This window comes from Argentina anserina, chromosome 6 (genome assembly GCF_933775445.1).
Source record: "Argentina anserina chromosome 6, drPotAnse1.1, whole genome shotgun sequence".
Classification (NCBI taxonomy): Eukaryota; Viridiplantae; Streptophyta; class Magnoliopsida; order Rosales; family Rosaceae; genus Argentina; species Argentina anserina.
This window is the reverse complement of record NC_065877.1, coordinates 6,188,221-6,212,796: the sequence shown is the minus strand read 5'-3', so window position 1 is coordinate 6,212,796 and position 24,576 is coordinate 6,188,221. Positions and strand designations below refer to the sequence as shown.

General features: G+C 40.1%; 4 protein-coding genes across 18 annotated transcripts; 2 read left to right on the top strand and 2 right to left on the bottom strand.

The window, feature by feature from the left end:
- Positions 1-84: 84 nt before the first annotated feature.
- On the bottom strand, positions 85-17,476 carry LOC126797957 (protein ENDOPLASMIC RETICULUM-ARRESTED PEN3-like). Of its 15 annotated transcripts, none has more exons than XM_050524739.1 (4): positions 15,732-17,476; positions 15,565-15,617; positions 14,807-15,015; positions 85-741 (listed from the first exon to the last, which is right to left on the bottom strand). In XM_050524739.1, exon 1 carries the CDS (start codon positions 17,423-17,425, stop codon positions 15,998-16,000), a length of 1,428 nt encoding a protein of 475 aa, XP_050380696.1. In that variant the 5' UTR covers positions 17,426-17,476; the 3' UTR covers positions 85-741; positions 14,807-15,015; positions 15,565-15,617; positions 15,732-15,997. The 15 variants fall into 15 exon arrangements, with proteins under 15 accessions (XP_050380696.1, XP_050380699.1, XP_050380693.1 ...); XM_050524742.1 differs by lacking the exon at positions 14,807-15,015 and adding an exon at positions 992-1,200; XM_050524737.1 differs by lacking the exon at positions 85-741 and adding an exon at positions 13,900-14,556.
- LOC126796742 (protein ENDOPLASMIC RETICULUM-ARRESTED PEN3-like) lies at positions 1,664-3,953 on the bottom strand. Its single transcript, XM_050523481.1, has 3 exons — positions 3,911-3,953; positions 1,917-3,372; positions 1,664-1,802 (listed from the first exon to the last, which is right to left on the bottom strand). The coding sequence occupies exons 1-2, from the start codon at positions 3,951-3,953 to the stop codon at positions 2,183-2,185; spliced, it is 1,233 nt and encodes a 410-aa protein (XP_050379438.1). The 3' UTR covers positions 1,664-1,802; positions 1,917-2,182.
- LOC126796741 (uncharacterized) lies at positions 4,821-8,205 on the top strand. Its single transcript, XM_050523480.1, has 4 exons — positions 4,821-6,525; positions 6,646-6,880; positions 7,077-7,347; positions 7,429-8,205. The coding sequence occupies exons 1-4, from the start codon at positions 4,821-4,823 to the stop codon at positions 8,203-8,205; spliced, it is 2,988 nt and encodes a 995-aa protein (XP_050379437.1).
- LOC126797959 (NDR1/HIN1-like protein 10) lies at positions 12,798-13,671 on the top strand. Its single transcript, XM_050524750.1, has one exon. It carries the CDS (start codon positions 12,876-12,878, stop codon positions 13,521-13,523), a length of 648 nt encoding a protein of 215 aa, XP_050380707.1. The 5' UTR covers positions 12,798-12,875; the 3' UTR covers positions 13,524-13,671.
- Positions 17,477-24,576: the final 7,100 nt, after the last annotated feature.

Sequence of the window (24,576 nt, the reverse complement as noted above, 5' to 3'; positions counted from 1 at the left end):
GTACTCTTAACAGCAGAACAAAAGTTTTTTTTTTTTTAACAAAAGCATTGCAGTTCAATTATCAGAAAGAAACCACTTGTTTGATCATGCTATCTTTATGATATACTCATCGCAAATGAAAGTGATAATCTACATCAACAGTTGAATGCAACGCGCAGAGGTTTGATAATTAGATGATGCTTCAAGGTCCTACCGCATCTGCACTATTACTATCCAGTAACTCCGCTTTATGGTACATGGAAGTTCGTAGCTACTTGGCTTGCCTCCTCTTTTACTAAACATTCCTGTTCTTAATAAGTCATTCGTGGACCAATCATATTGCTACTTATTGAGGTTCAGAGCCGATTGTGAAAATGGCAGATAAGGCTGATATCCGATTCTCCAAGGCGAAACGTGTGTGAGCAGGCATACAAATGGGGATAGTTGTATCGAAATGTTTCACACCAGGCTTATTGAACACATGGCCAGAGTATCCACAAAGAAGCAATAACATGTGATACCTGTGCAGCTATCTTCCTTGATCTTGTTTCCCCAGACATGAGATGGAGATGTCGCAGTTCCTGAACTCGGCGGACAAGAGAACAGACTTCCAGCAGAAAACAAAAATTACCAGATAATGGGACGATGCTAGGAATGACGTGCATGATGACCTTGGTCTTTCCACTTCAGTGACTGCAAAGGTCCCACTGATCCCATATTTTGTGTAAAGATTGGCAACAAAATCGTAGCTCTGTACCACACCTGGATTTCAAGAGGAGAAGTTTGATCCTTACACAAAAGATTTGGGATGATATGTGTCTTAGAATTTTTTTTAAATGAGTTGAAACGTGACGCAATAGATCCGAGGATCCAGAAAACATCAACAGGGTACTAATCATCTATACTAATAATACTATCACCACATTTGTTGGGGCACCCAAAATACAAACACCCCTAGGCAGGTCGGCCATGGCTCTCTGCTATTTGTGGCTTCAACTAGATAGAGCCATACCTGTTCAAGTTGCCTAAAAAACGCCTACTTTCACCTTGAGCTTCCAAATCTCATTTATGCATCAGATAATCAGATAATCCTATTACAGCAGATCTGATCCCATGTCAAATAGGATTTTCTGTTTCAGTTCAAGCATCCTCGCAGAAAATACAGGTGCCTCTAGCTTTACAAAGTACTGCTAGTATTTCTATTGAAAAACACCTTCCTACCTGCATTCCAAAAGTCTTAGTCCTTTGCAGTGAGAAACCACCAAGGCAAATCCTTTCAATTTTTGGACTACAGATAATTAAACGTATACAAAAACTTGATAACTGACCAGTGGATCCAACACTAACCAAAATATTTGAGACAGAAACTCATTTCTTTCTGTTTACTTGCGACAACATTGATGAGATAGCTGCTAGCAAGATATGTGCACCATGAAATAAGAGGAACTAGGGAAATATGTTATCTTTCAATTTTGGGTAATTATTGGTAACAAAATGTTACACTATGCTTGAAAACAAGAAAATAATATATATAGGGTTGATAATGAGTGTGGTGCTAGGCAAGTATTTCTGGCCATCCAGATAGCACATCATGCAAGAAATTAACTACTTCCGAACCACAAAATGCCTATGCTCTACAAATTCACCACTCGTTTTCATTGTCCTAATCAAAAGTCACACGGCATTAAGGTTTCAATATCAACCAAGGCACTACAAAGTAAATGGCATGGGAAAAGCGTGATTGCATTGATGCAAAATGATTGTACTTACCAACAGTTAGCAGCCTGCAATTGTTCCAAAATGGTTTTACTGCCTCCTCACTTCTGCATAATTAAGTTGTAAGCAGTGAGATAAGTGTAATGGTAATACTAACAAGCACACAAAACAGAGAATCTTTACTTATCAAAACCATGGAAATCAAAGTGCTTAGTGCTTACACAACAAAATTCAAGCCATCCAGAGTATCAGCTAATTGAAAGGGAAGTAAATTGCTCATAGTTAACACTCTGAAATTAATTTGCCAACTTGCTTTCAAGGCATTTCCTCTTTTGGCATGAATAAAGGAAAATGTGACTTGGATCAGTTACAATTGAGCCATACTGAAGGTAAATGAGATATCTAAACCTCACACATGTGTCAACAACTGCTCACAAATTCAAATATGGTACAGTAACACATGGACATTACAGAGCCTAGTTCTGCTTCACAAAACCGAAACTGCACCAGAAGAATGAGAGCTCTCCCAAACCTCAATGCCTTCAACATCTTCTCTAACAACAAACAGCCTATTCCCACCGCCTTCGATTCTCTTTATAATCCCTCTCTGAGCATCCTCCTCTTTATCCACAAAATTCCTCCTATACAATCCCTCACAAACCTCACTCTCTCTATCCACCCTGTTTTCGGCTTTCGGAAGCCTAGACCAAACCTCCAATTCACCATCTCTCCCCACAAAGGTTTGGTTTCCATAACAATGAACCACACTACTACTGCTATTCACACACCCTTTAGTCCTCATGCTTGGGTTCTTATCTTGTAAATAGACCCACGGATCATCCCCTAAATTACGCAGGTCTGCCATTGCCAAATCTCCAGACTTGGAACACACCTTGAACAATGTCGACTCCTCAATGTTCGCGTCGGCATCCGCGAACGAGTCCCCGAACCTACTGCTCCGGCCCGAGCCTGGCTCGTTCGTCTCCCAAACCACCTCCTTCGACCTCGGGTCCCACATTCTGATATAACCTGAATACCCAAACGCGCCGGAAGTGACGGAGCTGCCAACAATCAAGCCCATCTCCGGCAGCCACTTCAGCTTTCCGACAGCCAAATTCTTCGCCGAGTTTCCGGATTGCCGGCTCAGTTCGCCGACGATCTTGAGCGTTGACTTGTCGATCACTAAGATGCAGTTCTCTCTGTGCGGGCAGTCGAAGCCGGCGAAGACTGAGCTCGGCGAGTTTGCAACCGCCGTGACTCGGGCCTTGAAGATTCTCGGGTCGGTCGGGTCTGTCCAGTGGATCGACCCCATGTTTCGGACGCCGGAGAAGTCGTAGAAGTGGAGTCCGGGATCGGTTTCGGATCCTACGGCGGCGATTTCGGGATAGACTCGGCAAATCGAGTTGATGTCCTCCAAATGAGTCCGGATCGTTCCGGCGTGGCTCAGATTCCAATCGTAGCTGGATATTTGACCGCCGTGCGCGATCCAAACGGAGCCGTCGGTGCCGGCTGTGATCGCCGAGGGGAGGCCGTCGGAGGCGGGCTGTACTGTCGTGACAATCGAGGCGTCGATTCCGGACAGCGGCGGCGGCAGCATCGCCGACTTGAGCAGCGACTCGATGCCGTAGTAGAGAGCTTCATCGGCGAGCTCTTGCTTGGCGAATCGGCGAGCTCTTGCTTACCAGAAAAAAACACTTAGGCTAGGAAAAGGAAAAATCTTCGTCACCTAAGACTTTGTTAGACGACACAATAATTCTCGCCTCTTAAGAAATAATTTTCGTCGCCTGGATAGGTGATTAAACGACGCAAAATAGCTTTCGTCATCTAAGTAGTTAGTTCGGCGACGACAGAGCATTTTCTCCCCTAAATAGTCTGTTAGGCGACGAGAGAGGATTTTCTCGTTTAAGAATATGCTTTTTACACGACAAACAAATTTTTTTGTCGTGTGCTTACGGCTTAAACGACGAATATGCTTTTGTCTCCTAAGGTATTTCTTAGGGGACGAATGAAAAGTCTTAAGGGAGGAAAATGTTCCTAACCTAAGTCTTCAATAATGACTATAAGTGCAGGTTCTGTTTCCAGATCGTGAAAAAAAAGGAATGAACATGATAATTTTCTCCCACACAAATTTCCGGCGATTTTCAGTGTTAGATGTTCAATTCTTCAAATCGGGTTTATCCTCAGCTTAGTCTATCATTACCCATCGGATTCTAACTTGGTATCTTCTCTTTCTCATTCTTTCTTACCATATCATCCATTTTTCTAATTAGTACTATTCCTTGAACAATACCAGGCATATATTGATTGCATTTTTGTGTGATTATGTTATTTGTGTGTATTAATTATACATACTCATTCTTGATTGTTGTGAAGTTATATTGATTTGTGTAGAATTTTTTAAATTTATGTTATTTAATTATGAATTAAGTTAAATTAGTTAATATAAAGAATTGTTTTTGTATTATGAAATTTATGTTATTTAATTTATGATTTGTTATATATATATATATATACTACTCCTTAGAAATCTCGTTTAAGAATCATATATAATTTTTGAATTGTCCTATTTCAAGAGCACAAGACTTTGATTCACATTTCGTATAATTCTTGAGTATTCGATTTTGATCGTGCATGGGTATATATATTTTGATAGGGTCTCCCAATACTGTACCTTATGTGCATCTAGCTAGGTATAGATATTTGTGCACTTGGAAACTATAGGGAGATGCTGTCAAAATTTTCCGAGGACTAAAATCGAATATTTAAAAATTATACGAAATATGAAAAAATGTGTTGTGCTCTTGACTAGGATTAGGACCCTAACTGGAGGCATAAGGTGATGAACAAGATCAAAGAAAATACAATATTTTGTATTTGTGACACTTGATTTGTGATTATTTGTTGTATCTCTCATATGTAATTAACAGGATATGGACAAAGACAAGAGTTGGATACATTTACCAAAGGAGAGCATTGAGTACCAACAAGGAGTCCTTGATTTTCTACAGTTTGTACATGAACATGGTGATGGAAAGAAACAACATAGGTGTCCGTGCTTAAAATGTCTCAATACCAAGTGGAAGACTATAAAAAAAATGTATGACCACCTAAGTAACAATGGTATAATGCGTAGTTATACAACATGGAGTAAGCACGGCGAAGTAGCTGATCATGAACCTACTTATGACAGAACATCTGGTGGTAGTTTCGAGCCTGATCATTTGAACCCAGCTATAAACATTCTACATGACAGTTTTCCTACATTTGCTCCAACGCATGAGGAAGATGCAATTTATGATACAACTACTGACACAGTTCATGTGCTTCCGTACACCAACACTCATGATTATGATAAGTATACTAGACTGCTTGCACGAGTTCAGATTCCACTATATGATGGTAGTCCTCAGACTGTTTTGGGGACCATTTTGTCACAAATGCAGCTTAAAGTGAAGAACAGGTGGTCAAATGAGGCTTTTGACAATATGTTGAAGAATGTTAAGAATATGCTTCCTCAACCAAACAATCTCCCTGATAGTTATTACAAGGTGCACAAGATTTTGGGTGACCTTGGCCTAGGCTATGATAAAATACATGCGTGCAAGAATGATTGTGTTCTGTTTTACAAAACGAGAGCAGAGCTTGATGAATGTCCAATATGCTTCGAGTCGAGGTGGAAGGAAGGTACAGTTAAGGAAAACAGTGTTCCAGTAAAGGTGCTTCGTCATTTCCCTTTGATTCCGAGGCTAAAGCGTTTGTATATGTCTAGACACACTTCAAGTGAAATGAGATGGCATGGGGAAAGAAGGGTAGATGATGATACTTTGAGACACCCTGCAGATGGCGAGGCTTGGAAAACCTTTGATAGATCATTCCCTGATTTTGCAGCAGATGTTCGAAATGTAAGACTCGGGCTTGCAACAGACGGATTCAATCCCTTTGGAAGTATGAGTTTGGCTCATAGTACATGGCCTGTTATTCTTGTGCCGTACAACCTGCCTCCTTGGATGTGTATGAAGAAGGAATTTAGTATGATGTCTTTGTTAATTCCTGGTCCTAAGTCTCCTGGAAAGTGTTTAGATGTGTATATGGAACCATTGATCGATGAGTTGTTAAAATTATGGGAAAATGGAGTCCTTACTTTTGACAGGCACAGTGGAAGTTCATTCATTATGAGAGCAGCGGTTATGTGGACTATAAGTGATTTTCCTGGTTATGGGATGTTGTCGTCTCAAGCTGTGCATGGGTACAAAGCATGTCCGGTCTGCTTGAATGAAGTTCATTCTGATTGGCATGCTGGGAAGGTGTGTTACTTGGGTCACCGAAGATGGCTTCCAATTGACCACTCGTGGCGGCAGGATGCAGAAGGATTTGATGGCACAGTCGAGTTTCGTACTAAACCCCGAGTGTGGTCTGGTGATGAAATTTTGGAGATGCTGAACTCATTTGATTTTGGAGTGTTGAGTGGTGATCCTGCTATAACGGGAACAACTCGCCCAGATGATATGATGTGTTTTACACACAAAAGTAGATTCTATGATTTACCTTATTGGTCGAAATCAGTATTGAGACACGCCCTAGATGTCATGCACATAGAGGGGAATGTAGCTAATATCATTATGGGAACAACTCTTAGTCTTAAATACGGTAATAAGGATACTGTGAAAGCGCGCGAGGATCTAAAGAAGCTACGAATACGAGAACATTTGTGGCCAATAAAGAAGGGGTCAGTGACGAAATTACCTCTTGCTCCTTACACTGTGCATCCAACTTTGAAGAGACATGTATTCACCTGGTTTAAAGGAGTAAAGTATCCTCATGGGTATGCAGGTAATATATCTCGGTGCATTAGAGAGCGAGAAAATAAGTTTTGCGGATTGAAGACTCATGACTGTCATGTTTTGTTGCAACGACTTCTTCCAGTTATAATTCGACCCTATTTGCATCCAGATGTGGTGGAACCTATAATAGCACTCTGTCGGTTCTTTCAAAAGCTATGCGCTAAAGAGCTCAAGAAGTCAGAAGTTCTTATATTGAAAGAAGACATTGTGTACATCTTGTGCAAATTGGAGCGGGTTTTTCCGCCCGCTTTCTTTGTCATTATGATCCACCTGATGGTCCATCTTCCTGAACAAATCTTGCTTTCTGGTCCAGTACACTGCACCTGGATGTACCCCCAAGAAAGGTGCAAATCTTTACATCATTTTTTATGCCCTTAATTACACTTCACAACAACACTATATATACTAATTGTGTAATTTCAGACAACTGGGGCAGTACAAAAGATTATGTAAAAGCAAGAGTAACCCAGAAGGATCAATAGCGGAGTCATACATTGCAGATGAATGTGTGATCTATTGCAACTTATATCTCCAAAATAGTGATGGGGCGGAATCTTCAACCATGGCTAGTACCAGACAACACTTCAATCTTTCAGTTGTTTCAGGAGAGGTACGACACTTTGGTACTTTACCAAATTTTGAGAGATTAAGTGATCCTGAGCTAGCTGAAGCTCATTGGTGTGTACTACAACACTGCAAAGAAGCTCAGTATTTCCTTGATGAGCATTTGAAGCTCATTAAAGCCAATCCAAGAGATCGGAGGCCTAACGTGACACATAAAAGAAAGTTTCCTGATTACTTTCTAACATGGGTACGTTTATTCACAAGCTTGCAAAATAATTGTCCATTTTAATAATTTCACTTATAATGTATTTATTACACCATTTTGTAGATGAGAAGCCTAAGACAACAGAATAGTGAATGGTGCACACCCGAATTGTACCATTTGGCATGCAAGCCAAAACACCACAGTGTACATGCGGGATGTTTTGTCAACGGCGTGAAGTTTGTAACACTTCAACGAGATATAAACCACAAAACCCAAAACTATGGGGTCATGGTACATGGGGACAACTTTCCCTACTACGGAGTGCTACTTGCCGTTGTCGAGTTAATGTATGGAAATATGAGCGTTGTACTGTTCAAGTGTAAATGGTTCAATACTAATCCGAATGTGCCGAGGAGTACGAAGATGGATTATGGTATGTTATCAGTGAATACAGAGACAAGCTGGTACGACACTGAGCCGTTTATTCTCGCCACCATGGCAAAACAAGTGTTCTATCTTGATGATCCTAAAGCTGGCCCTCCTTGGAAAGTAGTTAACTTTATGTCACATAGGAATATATGGAGTGAGACCACACTTTCTGGCGGTGAAGAACTTGATGATGAAGAGGACAACGATGAAGTTCATGAACCATATCAAGAGCCTTCCCCATCTCAAATATGTGGTTTAGATGATATTCGCATCAACAACCACTTACACTTCGTGCAAGGAGATCAATTCATCACAATCCCAAACGAATCTACATCTCAAAATAGGCAGGGAGACCATGGTGCCATTGATGAAGGAAATTATGCTTCAGAAGACGACATCTTTAATGAATCGTACACAACGGAATCAGAGGCAAATGATACAGAAGATGAGGATTGGAATGAAGACAATTAATTAACGACTTTAGTTTCTTTTTTCAATATTAATTAAGTGTAATAATATTTAAAACCCTTAATATTATATATGAATGTTTTAGTATACACTAGAGTGATGATTAAAACTAATGCAACAAAACTTACTAATCCATTAGAATCAATTAACGGCAGTCGACTCGAATCCACAAGACTAAGGTTTCTCATACAACCATAAGATCAGAGGTGACTTAAATACTAAAATGAAACCCTAGGGTGCTAATATAAGCCTAATCAAACCCATGGGTTAAAATAAAATAAAATCCAAACAAAAACAAAATCCAAAATAATTTCGAAAAACACTAAAAGCTGATTTTGAGGGCCTAAACGACCTCCGATGCCCGAAAAAGCACACATGTCGTGGCGAAGCTACGAGTTTGATTTCTGGCGCCGTTCCCTTTCCGAAAAGGTATAATTCACCCTATTCTGAGCTCGTCACCTATACATGAACAGTACCGGCAAACTTAGCCGACGAACAATTACATTTTCGTAAGCTATGTGGCCAAAATATTTGGCGGTTTAATTTCCCCCATTTTTTTTGGGACGAAAATTTATACTTGGCTAGATAGATCAAAACCCCTAATATATCACACTTTCATCCTCACTTCGACTCTTTCTCTCTCTCATTCTCAAAATCCCCAAAACCTTATCGCAACACATCATTTCAGAACCCAGCAACTAAATCGATCACCTCCATCGACAAGCTAATGAAGGTCGATCCTGTCACCTCCAACCCAAATCTTTGAATCGAAACCTGCACCCAATCTTTGAATCAAATCGATTTCAAGGAGAGTCTACCAGAGAAGGTAAAATCTTATAATCGATTTCTTATTTCTTATCAGGGAGAGTCTATCATTGGGTTGTTGTTCTTTCTTCCATATATTCTTTGACTGAATCGAATCAGAATGAACTACAAAACTACTTAAGCTTTGAATTTGAAATCTGGGTTTCCCAAATTGAAATGGGTTCTTCTTTTTTTCTATATGAGGGTTGTGATATTGCTTTATTGATTGTTTCAGAATTGAAACATTAGAGGGAGTTGAAGTTTCGATTGTTATTATTAAATGAACAGCTGGTTTGATGTGGGAAATGTGTGTTTATGTATTAATTAATGTTATCCTTGGCAAGAACTGAACTGAATTGTTATGTTTTTTTTTCATACTCATTCCAGCAGTTGTATATATGCTTGTTTCTTTACTTTCCTGTGGGATGACTGTTTTTTTGTTTGTGATTGTGATTATGTGATTGGAAGTACAGGAATTATGCCGCAAACGAATGGGAAGAGAAAACAACAACAAGAGGCATTTGAGCGCTTCTTCAAGATGGCCAGCTCAGTAAAGGGCCCTGAACAGCCAATAAGGACACCACCAGCCCCTGGTTCAAGACCACCTATCCCTCCCCCGCTCCCTATTGACAGTTCAGACCCTGGTGCATCAGATTCAGATCCTGAAAGTAATGACGAAGGCACCTACAGTATTCGACGCTTACCTCGTCCTCGTGAAGATGGAGGTAATATGCGTTTAAGTGTATATAAAATCCTTTTAAGCCTATTTTTATGAATTCCCTTTAAGTATACCATGCGATTAATTGTTGCTTTTTTTTTTGTGGCAGCACCACCCCCAAAACGCATTCGGGGGTTGGTGAAAGGATTAAAAGCCTATGACCATTGGAGAGTGCATGGTGAGAAGGTTAAAATTATCTTCGACAGCGAGTTTTTGCACGGACCAAACACTAGAGGTAAAAATAGCTGGCTTACTCATGATGTAGGCCACATTGTGAGAGACATTATTTCCATGACAAAACCTTCTTGGTGGGAGCATGAGGATGAAGAGAGGGAGAAGCTGCTAGATGAACTCAAGGTTAGCTAAAACCAAGTCTTCAATGTGTTTTGTATCAAACAAACTGTTTTTGTCTTAAAACTCAAGAAACTGTTTTTGTCTTAAGTATTTGTATCAAACAAATTAATATACCATGAATTGGGCTGAAATATTTATATATGACTTGCAGTTATATTATGACATTGATTGGAATGATAAGAAGATGGTCAAGTGGATCCACGACCATGCTGCCTCAATCTATTGTAAATGGAAGAGCTGGATCAAAACAAACCGCAATAAGGAAACTCCTGATGTAATACCAAAAGAGTTTAAACATAGAAAGGAGGAGTGGAAGTGGATGTTAGGACACTTTGAATCTCCTGAGTTCAAGGTATATTAATTTCCTTGCTTTGCTAATTTATTTTCATGATCAACTAGTGAAGGTTACAATTGTTGTCATTATAACAAATTTGCTATTTCATGATCAAGTTTGGGACTGTTTGTTCTTATTTTTGCTACTGACATAGGCTACTGTTAGTTCTTATATTTGCTGCTGTTACTATAACAAATTTGATGCTACTGCTACTGTGACAAATTTGGGATTGTTAGTTCTTATATTTGCACTGACATTTGCTACTGTTAGTTCTTATATTTGTTGTTGTTACTGTAATAAATTTGATGCTGGTACTGTAACAAATTTGGGACTGTTAGTTCTTATATTTGCTATTGTCATATGCAGAAGCGATCGGAAGCCAACACCAAGAACCGGGGTGAGAAGAAATTGCACCACACAACAGGCCCGACACCTTTTATCTATGGGGCGCTTGAGTTGAAGAAAAAGGGGGAACCGATGGCCCTACTTAAGAATTACGAGCTTGTGTATCCTGCTGATCACCCGGAAGCAATTAAAAATATAGTAAGTTGGCACTTGTTTGTTGAAATATGTGAATAATTATATGCATTTGCTTGTTCATATGAATGTATTCAGTTTTTGTAATTTAATTAGGTCTCACATCAAGAAAATATCACTGTGATTTGGAAAAATAAAGAGTAAACTAGGTTTGGCATTGGTAGCTTTAATATGAAATAAGATAGAAGGGTGCATATGTTAGAATCAGTTTAGCTAACTTGAGTATACATGGAAAACATGGTAGCTGATTAATTAGGTATGCCTTTGTGATTGACTCTAAAGCAGGAAGTGACCAAATGGGTTAGGATATCCAACTATCCAACAAAGTCATTCTGTAATCTATATCAAAAGAAACAAAAAGATTCTTTAGCATGCATTTGTGTTTTACATGGAGGTTTAATCATGATTAAGATCAGGGGTATAGCTTAGCTCTTATTGAGCTCAACAACATTACATTTATCATTTGTGTTGTCTACCTTCCTTGGTGATTGGGTAAAAAAAAAAGAATCATGTTGACATAGGTACAAATATGTGTGCTTTAATCATCTACTGTATGTGTGTGCAACAATCAACTAGTTGATGAATGTGATTATATATGTGTGTACCAATATATGCATTTTTCAAATTAAATGCAGCAAAAGATCAGACAGGAGGTTGATAGGGTGACAGCCAAAGTGAGGGATGAGTTTGAGGTTCCCGATGACCAAATTGTACACTATTTTGATGAGCCGACACAAGTTGAAGTTTTTATAAATGCATTAGGACCACGAAACAAAAATGAGGTTCGGGGTGTGGGAAGAGCAACTTTTGGTGTCACCTCTCAATCATCAAATTCTTCCACTGCATGTGGTCAATCCTCAACATCGACAAATGCGATTGTTCAAGAGGCTTTAAGTAGGGCTGCACGTTTGGAAGAGGAAGGCCGAGAGACCAAAGAGCGACTCACACGAGCCGAGCAAGAGGCCCGAGAAGCCAAGGAAGACGCCCAAAAGGCTAAGGAGAAGAATCTAGAGGCCATGGAGCGTATCAAGCGTTTGGAGGAGATGTGGACTGCAAGCAATCCATCTCAACCAATTACAAACTCCCTCAGTGGTGGTGGTAGCTAACTAGTGTCATAGACTCTATCCTTGGCATTTTTGTTAATAGTTGATTAGGGAAGCTGCATCTGCATCATAACAGTGAAGAGTATGTGTTTTCATTCATACATTGTAATCAAATGTCAGCAGATTCCTTCCTTTTGTATATGACCTAGGATAAAACTTGTTAACTACTTATATATTACCTACTTTGTATGAACAAATATATTTATAAATTAAATATTAAGTAATTTGTTGTGCTCTTTATTTATACATTAAATTTAGTAATTAAACAATTTATATGATAAATGAGGTTTTTAATAGTTTCGTCGCCTAAGCAAACAAGCTTACCTCACGAAAAGCAAAATTCCGTCGTCTCAAAAATAGTCTCTTAAAATTTTACATCACGAACAATTTCGTCGACTTAAATTCAAAATGACCACTATATTCGTCACCTAAGTGTAGATCTTCTCGTCATAATAGATCTTAGAAGACAAACTTATTCGTCAAGTAGATATAAACAGGACGAAAGAGTTGTCGTCGGCTAATTTTCTACTTAGACGACGAATTTGATACAGTGCCTCGTCTAAGACGTTACACGACCCACCTAAAGCGACGATTCTAAGGCGAGGAAACTTTCGTCCCCTAAGTTCTTTTGTCAGGCCTATGTGTGCTTAGGTGACGAAATAATTTCCTCCCTTAAGTCATTTATTCTGGTAGTGACGTCCTATATCATATTGAAACTTGTTGGCCATAAGTTTTCCTCCAAGACTTGAAAAAACAGTGCAGTGTTTGTTAATTTCTCCTCTAGAACTAACCTTCTTCTCTTTCTTTAAGTGGTCAGCTAGAAATGCCTGAAGCCAGAAGTTCATGTGCCTGTAGCGGCTGTGGTTCGCTGTTCTTCTCACTCCTGTGCATCTTCCTCATCTGGGTTATTGTCCTTCCCCGAAACCCTAAAATCACAATCACTGATGCCCATCTCACGCAGTTCAGTTTCACCAACATCACCACCAACAGCACCCTCCACTACAACCTTGCCTTCAACCTCACCATCAGAAACCCCAACAAAAGGCTTGGCATCAGCTACCGGCGCATCCGAGTCATCGGTAACTACCAAAAGAAGCGGTTTGCCCTAGTGACTCTGCCTAACACGACAGTACCGTTTTACCAAGGCCACAAGAACACCACCTTTCTGCGTGACATAACTGTTCGAGGGCAGCAGGTGTTGAAGTTTGGTGAAAAGGAGATTTCTGAGTTTAACAAGGAGACTGCTGCCGGAATTTACACTATCGATACAGTGCTTGCTCTTCGGGTGAAACTCAGGTTGGGCACGATCAAGTTTCACAACTATGGCCCAGAAAATATCCACTGCAAGCTGAAACTTCCTTTGAGAACTACAAATAGTACTCTTAATCAAACTTCCAGCGGCAATATCACTCTTACAAAGTGCGGGGATGTCTCTGCGGTTGCTGGTTTCTTCTTGTCATGGTTTTCATGAATGTTATGAATTTCATCTTGTAATTCCATTTGTCAATTTTTTTTATAGATGTGTCGTATAGTAAACTGATTCTTCGATCTGTAATCCAAAAAATAATAAAGGATGCTAGTGGTGCTTGATTGACTCGTAATTGAGGCATAGTAGCATGTCTTTTGTGCAACTATATATCTATATGCATAATCTAGAGGAACTTGACGAGGTTTCGTCGGAGGGGCTTGCAATGTTTGCCTGACCTCAACTATTAGAACTTCGAAGAGCCAAAGGCTGTAGATACTGCAGCCAAGGTCCAGCAGTACTCTTAACAGCAGAACAAAAGTTTTTTTTTTTTTAACAAAAGCATTGCAGTTCAATTATCAGAAAGAAACCACTTGTTTGATCATGCTATCTTTATGATATACTCATCGCAAATGAAAGTGATAATCTACATCAACAGTTGAATGCAACGCGCAGAGGTTTGATAATTAGATGATGCTTCAAGGTCCTACCGCATCTGCACTATTACTATCCAGTAACTCCGCTTTATGGTACATGGAAGTTCGTAGCTACTTGGCTTGCCTCCTCTTTTACTAAACATTCCTGTTCTTAATAAGTCATTCGTGGACCAATCATATTGCTACTTATTGAGGTTCAGAGCCGATTGTGAAAATGGCAGATAAGGCTGATATCCGATTCTCCAAGGCGAAACGTGTGTGAGCAGGCATACAAATGGGGATAGTTGTATCGAAATGTTTCACACCAGGCTTATTGAACACATGGCCAGAGTATCCACAAAGAAGCAATAACATGTGATACCTGTGCAGCTATCTTCCTTGATCTTGTTTCCCCAGACATGAGATGGAGATGTCGCAGTTCCTGAACTCGGCGGACAAGAGAACAGACTTCCAGCAGAAAACAAAAATTACCAGATAATGGGACGATGCTAGGAATGACGTGCATGATGACCTTGGTCTTTCCACTTCAGTGACTGCAAAGGTCCCACTGATCCCATATTTTGTGTAAAGATTGGCAACAAAATCGTAGCTCTGTACCACACCTGGATTTCAAGAGGAGAAGTTTGATCCTTACACAAAAGATTTGGGATGATATGTGTCTTAGAATTTTTTTTAAATGAGTTGAAACGTGACGCAATAGATCCGAGGATCCAGAAAACATCAACAGGGTACTAATCATCTATACTAATAATACTATCACCACATTTGTTGGGGCACCCAAAATACAAACACCCCTAGGCAGGTCGGCCATGGCTCTCTGCTATTTGTGGCTTCAACTAGATAGAGCCATACCTGTTCAAGTTGCCTAAAAAACGCCTACTTTCACCTTGAGCTTCCAAATCTCATTTATGCATCAGATAATCAGATAATCCTATTACAGCAGATCTGATCCCATGTCAAATAGGATTTTCTGTTTCAGTTCAAGCATCCTCGCAGAAAATACAGGTGCCTCTAGCTTTACAAAGTACTGCTAGTATTTCTATTGAAAAACACCTTCCTACCTGCATTCCAAAAGTCTTAGTCCTTTGCAGTGAGAAACCACCAAGGCAAATCCTTTCAATTTTTGGACTACAGATAATTAAACGTATACAAAAACTTGATAACTGACCAGTGGATCCAACACTAACCAAAATATTTGAGACAGAAACTCATTTCTTTCTGTTTACTTGCGACAACATTGATGAGATAGCTGCTAGCAAGATATGTGCACCATGAAATAAGAGGAACTAGGGAAATATGTTATCTTTCAATTTTGGGTAATTATTGGTAACAAAATGTTACACTATGCTTGAAAACAAGAAAATAATATATATAGGGTTGATAATGAGTGTGGTGCTAGGCAAGTATTTCTGGCCATCCAGATAGCACATCATGCAAGAAATTAACTACTTCCGAACCACAAAATGCCTATGCTCTACAAATTCACCACTCGTTTTCATTGTCCTAATCAAAAGTCACACGGCATTAAGGTTTCAATATCAACCAAGGCACTACAAAGTAAATGGCATGGGAAAAGCGTGATTGCATTGATGCAAAATGATTGTACTTACCAACAGTTAGCAGCCTGCAATTGTTCCAAAATGGTTTTACTGCCTCCTCACTTCTGCATAATTAAGTTGTAAGCAGTGAGATAAGTGTAATGGTAATACTAACAAGCACACAAAACAGAGAATCTTTACTTATCAAAACCATGGAAATCAAAGTGCTTAGTGCTTACACAACAAAATTCAAGCCATCCAGAGTATCAGCTAATTGAAAGGGAAGTAAATTGCTCATAGTTAACACTCTGAAATTAATTTGCCAACTTGCTTTCAAGGCATTTCCTCTTTTGGCATGAATAAAGGAAAATGTGACTTGGATCAGTTACAATTGAGCCATACTGAAGGTAAATGAGATATCTAAACCTCACACATGTGTCAACAACTGCTCACAAATTCAAATATGGTACAGTAACACATGGACATTACAGAGCCTAGTTCTGCTTCACAAAACCGAAACTGCACCAGAAGAATGAGAGCTCTCCCAAACCTCAATGCCTTCAACATCTTCTCTAACAACAAACAGCCTATTCCCACCGCCTTCGATTCTCTTTATAATCCCTCTCTGAGCATCCTCCTCTTTATCCACAAAATTCCTCCTATACAATCCCTCACAAACCTCACTCTCTCTATCCACCCTGTTTTCGGCTTTCGGAAGCCTAGACCAAACCTCCAATTCACCATCTCTCCCCACAAAGGTTTGGTTTCCATAACAATGAACCACACTACTACTGCTATTCACACACCCTTTAGTCCTCATGCTTGGGTTCTTATCTTGTAAATAGACCCACGGATCATCCCCTAAATTACGCAGGTCTGCCATTGCCAAATCTCCAGACTTGGAACACACCTTGAACAATGTCGACTCCTCAATGTTCGCGTCGGCATCCGCGAACGAGTCCCCGAACCTACTGCTCCGGCCCGAGCCTGGCTCGTTCGTCTCCCAAACCACCTCCTTCGACCTCGGGTCCCACATTCTGATATAACCTGAATACCCAAACGCGCCGGAAGTGACGGAGCTGCCAACAATCAAGCCCATCTCCGGCAGCCACTTCAGCTTTCCGACAGCCAAATTCTTCGCCGAGTTTCCGGATTGCCGGCTCAGTTCGCCGACGATCTTGAGCGTTGACTTGTCGATCACTAAGATGCAGTTCTCTCTGTGCGGGCAGTCGAAGCCGGCGAAGACTGAGCTCGGCGAGTTTGCAACCGCCGTGACTCGGGCCTTGAAGATTCTCGGGTCGGTCGGGTCTGTCCAGTGGATCGACCCCATGTTTCGGACGCCGGAGAAGTCGTAGAAGTGGAGTCCGGGATCGGTTTCGGATCCTACGGCGGCGATTTCGGGATAGACTCGGCAAATCGAGTTGATGTCCTCCAAATGAGTCCGGATCGTTCCGGCGTGGCTCAGATTCCAATCGTAGCTGGATATTTGACCGCCGTGCGCGATCCAAACGGAGCCGTCGGTGCCGGCTGTGATCGCCGAGGGGAGGCCGTCGGAGGCGGGCTGTACTGTCGTGACAATCGAGGCGTCGATTCCGGACAGCGGCGGCGGCAGCATCGCCGACTTGAGCAGCGACTCGATGCCGTAGTAGAGAGCTTCATCGGCGAGCTCTTGCTTGGCGAATCGACGAGCGGTGGAAGGGAGGCCGTCGGAGCGGAGGAGAGAGAGCATGACGGAGAAAATCTCCGGGTCGCGGTCTATGAAGACAGGGTCCGGGTCGTCTGAGGTCCGGGTCGCGAGGGCGGCTAGGAGAGAGTCGGGGCCGCCGGCCTGGATTGTGGATAAGGTGGTTTCGAAGAGCTTTCCTCCGACGTTGAGCTTGATGCGGTCGTCGGTGCGAAGCACGGCGGCGGCGTGGAGGTTACCGTTTTCCATAAGTCGCCGTAAAATTGGAGATTGGTTGAAGCGGTGTTCAACTCAAAGCTTCTAGTTGTTTAGCTGATAAAAGCTGTGAGGTTATGTTACAATAATACCCTTGAATTGCAAAACAAAATTCAAAGATTGCTCTTCTTGGTCATTTACGTGCAAGAGATGATAATCACAGCGCGCGTGCACGCGTTGGGCCACTGACAGCAATTTAACAGACAAGACGATTTGTAGAATGGACTGGCCCGTGTATGAAGCTACGAGCCCAAAAGGATTGGGAGATGGAGAAATTGCACACATTTTTAACACAGTATACATATACGAGTCACAAGTTAAGAACATTTTCGAAATTGTAAACATATAAAATATAAAAGGTATGACAACAATTTATATAACTAGCTAGTCTCGATATCATCACCTGTTGTAAGGTATTCTCCCGATTTGACTCATTTGAGAGTCGGTGACAATCAATCTTCTCGCTTTCTCATCTATGGGTGTATTTACCCGAATTTGTCTCAATTGTCAGACTTCTTGCCTATTTTTTCATCTTTGCCCCTTTCCTCCTCTCTTCTCAATCTTTCCTAAGGGCTCCTCTATGATCAGCCTAGACGTAAATGTCCATCATCAATTCACCTCGTCTCCCTCCTCCTCATATCTACACCCTTTACGAATTATCTCTGCCTTTGCCATACACGAATCGCAGTGCAAAAATTGCGCTATGGCGGTGATCTTAAATCATGGCACTATCACGGTATCACCTCTATTATTTTTCTTGGTTGTTGTCGTAGTTGTAGTTGACGGTTCCAGCAGTGTCTCTGTAAATCATTGTAAAAGGAAATAAGAGAAGTAGCTTAGTGTATTTGGACTATTTGTTAAGTCCTAAAACATTGTACAAAATACGTAAAGGAATAAGTAATTAAGTACGAGACTCCGAGTACATCAAACCTATCAATAAATTAATGAATAATTAACTACACCACTAATTTGAGCTTCTTCAATATGTTGCTTGAACGAATGCCATAAGTTTCCAGTTCTAGCTCCATTGTCACACATGAATCACTATATATAGAGAGAGGATTAATTATGAGTATATACTCTTGGACACAAGGGGCCATTATGGCATTATACTGAGGTGAACAGAATACACGTACGGGACGTCGAGAGATTAATTGAGCATTGATAAACTTCGTGACCTACACAGTTATTTCTTTGCAGGCTCTTGGCGAATACCATCAATCGGCGACCTTCACATAGATCTGTACATAGTACATGAAACATAACGCACACAACATCAGTTGCATTAGTGTTACACTACATGGGCTGTAGCCCATAGTGTTTTTGTATCATTTCTAATTAATTAGGCTTATTAATCCTTAATCTTACACACTTGTGAGTATCTAGCCCAGCCAAGTTAAACAGTACTCTTATCAATAAAAAAATTAAGAAATAATTCAATACGAATATTACTATTCATATATTCTGCAACTAATAACTAAATCTCATTAAGGATCGATTAATTAATAATAAAACGTTCTAATTTTGCTTCTTTTTATCCCTAAGAGTAACCTGCTACCTACTTTGAAAATACAACACATAAGTTGAACTCAATTCAGTGTTAATCTTATCTTACACAATTAAAATTCCTCCATTATATATTTTGAATCAGTTGATATTGGATATAAAATCTTATTTATTATTTATATATTTCTTGAAATTTTGTTTAAAACAAGTTAGCTTAATCTATTTTGAATTCCTGGCTTCATCCCTGATCAGTTGCCACCTATAACTCCTTCCAGCAGAAACCCTAATGAACACAGTATTGGCATACAAAGAGATCTAATAAGAACAACAAGTCGGGACTGATGGCTGAACATAATTATTGCTTAGCACATATAAACAGAACCAGCAGGAACTGATGCCATCGATCCGGAACTCGCGCACCGCCACTGGTTCGTCTTCTTCGATCAGCTGCAGCTGCAGCTGCTGATCCTCCTGGATCGTCATGAAGAGCTGCACACCTCTCTGGGTAAACAGAACGTACGTACGTACAGTTGATTTGTAGTTTGGAACCTAGCCTGGTCGTTCGATCGACTAGTTGAATGTAGATGTACTGCCGGTCCCTTGCTCATAAATTTCACGACGTAGGTATACATATTCTTAAATACGACCGGTGAGCAATCAATTAATTAAGGTCCTCATTATTCCGTTATGCTATAGTTCAGAAACTCCGGTACTGCTAGATCAGACTGATTAGTCATTGCCGGTGTTTAGGGTAGTATCCTACATCGGAAATGCATGCAACACCAGGCATGCTCAATCGTTCTCCTTCAGCTTTCTAATCATCATCAATCATCAAGCTACATAGATTCTTTTATTTGGTTAGCCTCTTCAACTGCTCATTTCTCTACTGCTTCTGCGATGGACCAATTTCGAACTCACCATCCTACTGTTGATTGGGCTAAGCTTGTTTGGTTTAACAATAATATTCCTAGAGCTAGTTTTATCCTTTGGTTGGCTGTTCATGATGAGCTTGCAACGCTTGACATAATTGTTGCTTATTCTCCTCTAATCAATCCTTTATGTCCTCTTTGTGGTTTGTTTCCTGAGACTATTAGTCATCTCTTCTTTATGTGCTCTCTCTTCCTGCCTATTTGAAAAGAGGTTCTTGGGCAGTGGCGGAGGGAGAAACAAAAATGAGAGGGGGTAAAATTTTTGAATCAATCACACAAAAATGTCTTAATGAATGAATATATGCATGCACCATCTCAGATTCAGACATTGAACCAATCTTTTAATTAATTTTAACCTCCAAATGAGGTTAATACACAAATTGGAGGAGTCTTAACTTCATAAAAGGTAACACACAAGAGCTAAGACTCTAAAAAAGCTGCAAAACTATTACCCAGCAACAAAAGCGAGAAGCAATAAGTATAAACATCTCTTGGATCTCTCGAGCTCACTAAATATTGCATTCTCTCTTGTAGAGTTGCTATGTCACAGAGCATTGCCTGAATCCTTCCCCAAGGGATCCGAAGTTGATCGTATCTCATCCTTAGTTTGTTAAAGTTATTTTTTGTGATGTTTCAACCAAGTCTTTTGTAGTTGTGCTGGAGGCAGTAGATCAACAATGTGGTATATATGCATACACACAATCTGTCTAGGTCTCCTCCTAAATCTCCAATCCAAGACCACAAAAATAGAAGAACATAGCGGGAAGTATTACTCTAGCAAAGAATGTAACGACCCTAAAATTTCGAGCTTAAAAACTCAAAATTTCAAAATCGTTAAACACCAAACAATCTTAACGAATCGAAATCATTTAAAATGCCACAGCGGATCATCTCTGAGTTCAAAATACAACTCAGTCAAACCGATTATTACAACCCAAATTATAATTCAATATTATAACAATGGAATTGCGTAATCCTCACAACAAACTCACAAGATAGTCACACAAAATCCTCACACCAGCTGGAGATAAATAACTTCAAGTCCACTGAGCGGTACGTCAATTCCCACTAATCCACACCTGCAGAGTTATCCACCACACCATCGAATTGGTGCACCGGGATTGTAAACACAAACCCGGTAAGCTTTACAGCTCGTATGAGTAAAATGAAAATATATAACTCGCATATCAATATATACGAAAATCCAGAAATCAAACAAATATAAATGCACTCATGAGTCAATGGACGGCCCATCTGGTTGTCCCAAAGAAATATGAAAAGAAGCGCTCATGAGAAATTAAGTAACCCTTCTGGTTACCCAAATGCATTTATAATACGGGTACCAAGAACGCTGGTACACATCTGTTACCCCTCTCGTAATACACCGCCGATATTGGATAGCCACCCGCTACGCAACATCCAAAACAATCTGAGTACCCATGAGCAGATAACCACCTGTTACCTCACATGCAGTACTAAGGCAGATAGACTAGAGCTCTAACTGTATCGTAACTTTCGCCCGGCCAAAGGCTAGGTTTCGATTTGCCAAACACGTACAATAATCCCACATCATATTGTACCAAAAATCAGGTCCGAAGACAATTCACATTTTAACAATCTCAATGTTAAAAATCACGTACAATAATCTCACATCATATTGTACAATTCAAATCACATGCTCACTATAATCACAATAAAAATCATAACAGTATATTATATTGCAAACTATATATATTCGTACTTATTTACCATTTATACAATACATATATAGTCCACTATATCTTATACATGTCATATTTCACCACACATGCTCAATACACAAACTTCCGTCATCGAAATGACCATTTCTAATGAATTAATAACAGTATATAATTTAATGAATTATATATATATGTATTTATTACCATTATACAACATATATGTAATCCACCAAATTGTATACATGTTGTAATTCATTATTAAATACTCTTGCGAAAATCTTGAATCACCGCGAGGGTAGATTCGTAAATATGTGAGATTTTACTCACCTTCTTTCCTGCGTGCAACTTCCACGACCCTGAAAGTAATTTCCTCACTCGTTTCGTCAGTCACCTAATAGCACGATAAATGCTTAGAAAATGATACTTAAAATATCAGGTGACGAGTTCAGCACAGCTAAATGTTGTTCATAAAACATTGTTCTCGGAACACTGTTTTATGTTTACTAATCACTGTTTTTACGAAACCACTGTTCACAGTTACTGTTTTACCAAAATACTGTTCAAAGTTACTGTTTTACCATGACACTGTTCACATTTACTGTTACAGATCACTATTCACAGTTACTGTTACATATCACTATTCATGCGGAGTTACTATTTACAGTTACTATTCATTTCAGCGTTACTGTTCACCGACCGCCACCAATCATCACCAAATTTTACCACCACAACCTAAACAACATTTCCAACAACTTCCTAGTTGACACCAAGGTCTAAATCCGAGTCTAAACAGTCCAAACAACAAAGAACATGAAATCGGCACTATTCACAAACCCTAGAAATTGAAATTTTGATTCGGGTACTTACACTTCGATTTGGCTCGATTCCTTTTGTGGGAATGTTGCTGGGACTGAGACAAGCAAAACCCCCCAAGAATTTTGAGCCATGGTGGCCGGAGGAGGCGGCGCCGCCACAGCAGTAACTTCTGGCGGTTGCTACACCGTGTGTGGTTGTCGCCGGAGTGCAAGGCGTAGCCCAAAAGATGGAGCTCGTCGAGCCCGTCAGTTTGATAGGTGGCACGACACGAGGCTACGTCGGATGGTGGAGAAATCGGCCGGAGAAGGTTTTTGGGTCGGGTGAACAGTACCCCGATCTGATTTTTAGAAAAAATCTGATTTTCTGATTTTTAATCTCCTCTCCTTCCTTTTATACTATTTCCAAAATCGGAAACGAACTTCCGACGTTAATAACTTTTGCATCCGACGTCCGATTCGAACGCATGATGTGTCCACGAATTCGTATCGATGAGCTCTACGACTTTCGTGAAGGAAGTTTTCGCAACCGAGCGACGGAATAAAAGTCGATCTATACGTTGCGGTAACGTTACATTTTCTAATTAAACGATCCGAAAACGTTTCCGTTTTCGTTTCGAAATGTCGCAAACCTCCAATTGTCGTCTTGAATTAATTTCACAAGTTTAACACTTTGAAAATACTCGACATTTAGTTTCTAAAAATTCGGGTTATTACAAAGAAAACTATAAAACCATAACTAAGAAAATGATACATGAATATGACCATGCATATTAGCAGTTAATTTCTTTCGCATGGTAAAATTAATATTTGAGTGGGGGCACAAATGACTCTAATGTGAAGAAAATCAAAACGGGCCCAATTGATCATATGCTGCCTCCGCCAGTTATCTTGGGTTTTGTGGGGTGCCTTGGTTAAATCCTCCTTGGCCTCTGTTTGTTAGATGGGCATCTTCTCGGTGGGGAGGTAAGTCTTTCTCGTCTACCTTCAAGAAGCTTGGTCTTTCGGCAACTATTTTACTATTTATCTCATTTGGAAAGAGAGGAATGGTCGCATTTTTCGGGATGAAAGATGTCTTCCCTCTGTGGTCCTCAAAAATATTATCTCATTGATTAGATGCAGGCTCATGTCCATCAAGTTCAAGCCATCCAACACTAATAGAATTATTGCAAAAAAGTGGAACTTAGCTATTACTTAGCCCTTGTGTCTGGCTTTTCTTCTTGTTGATTTGCTTTGCTTTCCTATTCGGTAGGTTTGCCTGTTGTCTCTTTGGTTTTTTCTTTGCCTTTGGCTGTGGTTGTACTGGGCATTGCCCTCCCTTTTTTATTTAACTTACACATTTTATTACCAAAAAACAATTGAGGGCACATGTAAGGAAAGACTACCTGATCAACCACCTCAATCCAGTTCATTACAGTTCACTATCACAGCATGTATATCATATATATGGGAGTAAATGAGTAGCAACTAGCAAAGTCGATCGATTAACTAATTAGGGAAGCCGTGTCTCTGATCGAGTCTCTTATTCCATCGTTATTTGTTCTATTTGGAGGATGAGTATTCAAGTTGTAACCCAACACAGTGGCTAGCCTAACCAGTGCATGTGAAATTTAAGAGTAGCATTGTGATATGTGGTGGAAAGGTCCCAGCTTGCCAGGATCGAATTATTAATAGAAGCACTACATACTACTATGGAATTAACATAACCCGTGCTATCACACAGCTAGTCAATACAAAGCCTGTATGAAGATAATGCAAACATATAATTAAGTTCAAGGGACAAAATTGATCTAACTGGAGAAATATAGGAGACGCTAGCTCATGCTGTCATACAACCATATTACGACCTAATACAGTTTCGGTACATTTTTATATATATGGTCCCTTACTGCCTTATATACATGAGGTCATGTCACATCCATGGCTATGACTCAATGACTCTTAAAGGACCACATCCAAAATCCCCATAACTTCACAGCCTATCTAATTTAGCTTGATCGGGAGACCCTCCAAAAATACAGTGTGTGGACTTTGGTTGGGGGCCTTGGGGGCTTAAGACATGTTCATGCTCCATTTATGATAATTAATTGTTGGTTGAATATTTGAGTTGATAGATCTATGTACCTGCATTTGGCCCTTTACATTGTGGGAAACCATGGATTATTGAAAAAGAAAGTGCATAAAAATTAAGAAAAACA

Coding starts and splice junctions, on each gene's coding strand:
- LOC126796742 (XM_050523481.1), bottom strand. CDS start 3,953: ATGGATGATATGGTAAGAAAGAATGAGAAAGAGAAGATACCAA. Junction 3,373..3,910: donor TGAGAAAGAGAAGATACCAA/GTTAGAATCCGA, acceptor TTTTCTGGTAAG/CAAGAGCTCGCCGATTCGCC.
- LOC126796741 (XM_050523480.1), top strand. CDS start 4,821: ATGCGTAGTTATACAACATGGAGTAAGCACGGCGAAGTAGCTGATCAT. Junction 6,526..6,645: donor GTATCCTCATGGGTATGCAG/GTAATATATCTC, acceptor ATTTGCATCCAG/ATGTGGTGGAACCTATAATA. Junction 6,881..7,076: donor TGGATGTACCCCCAAGAAAG/GTGCAAATCTTT, acceptor TCTCCAAAATAG/TGATGGGGCGGAATCTTCAA.
- LOC126797959 (XM_050524750.1), top strand. CDS start 12,876: ATGCCTGAAGCCAGAAGTTCATGTGCCTGTAGCGGCTGTGGTTCGCTG.
- LOC126797957 (XM_050524739.1), bottom strand. CDS start 17,425: ATGGAAAACGGTAACCTCCACGCCGCCGCCGTGCTTCGCACCGACGAC.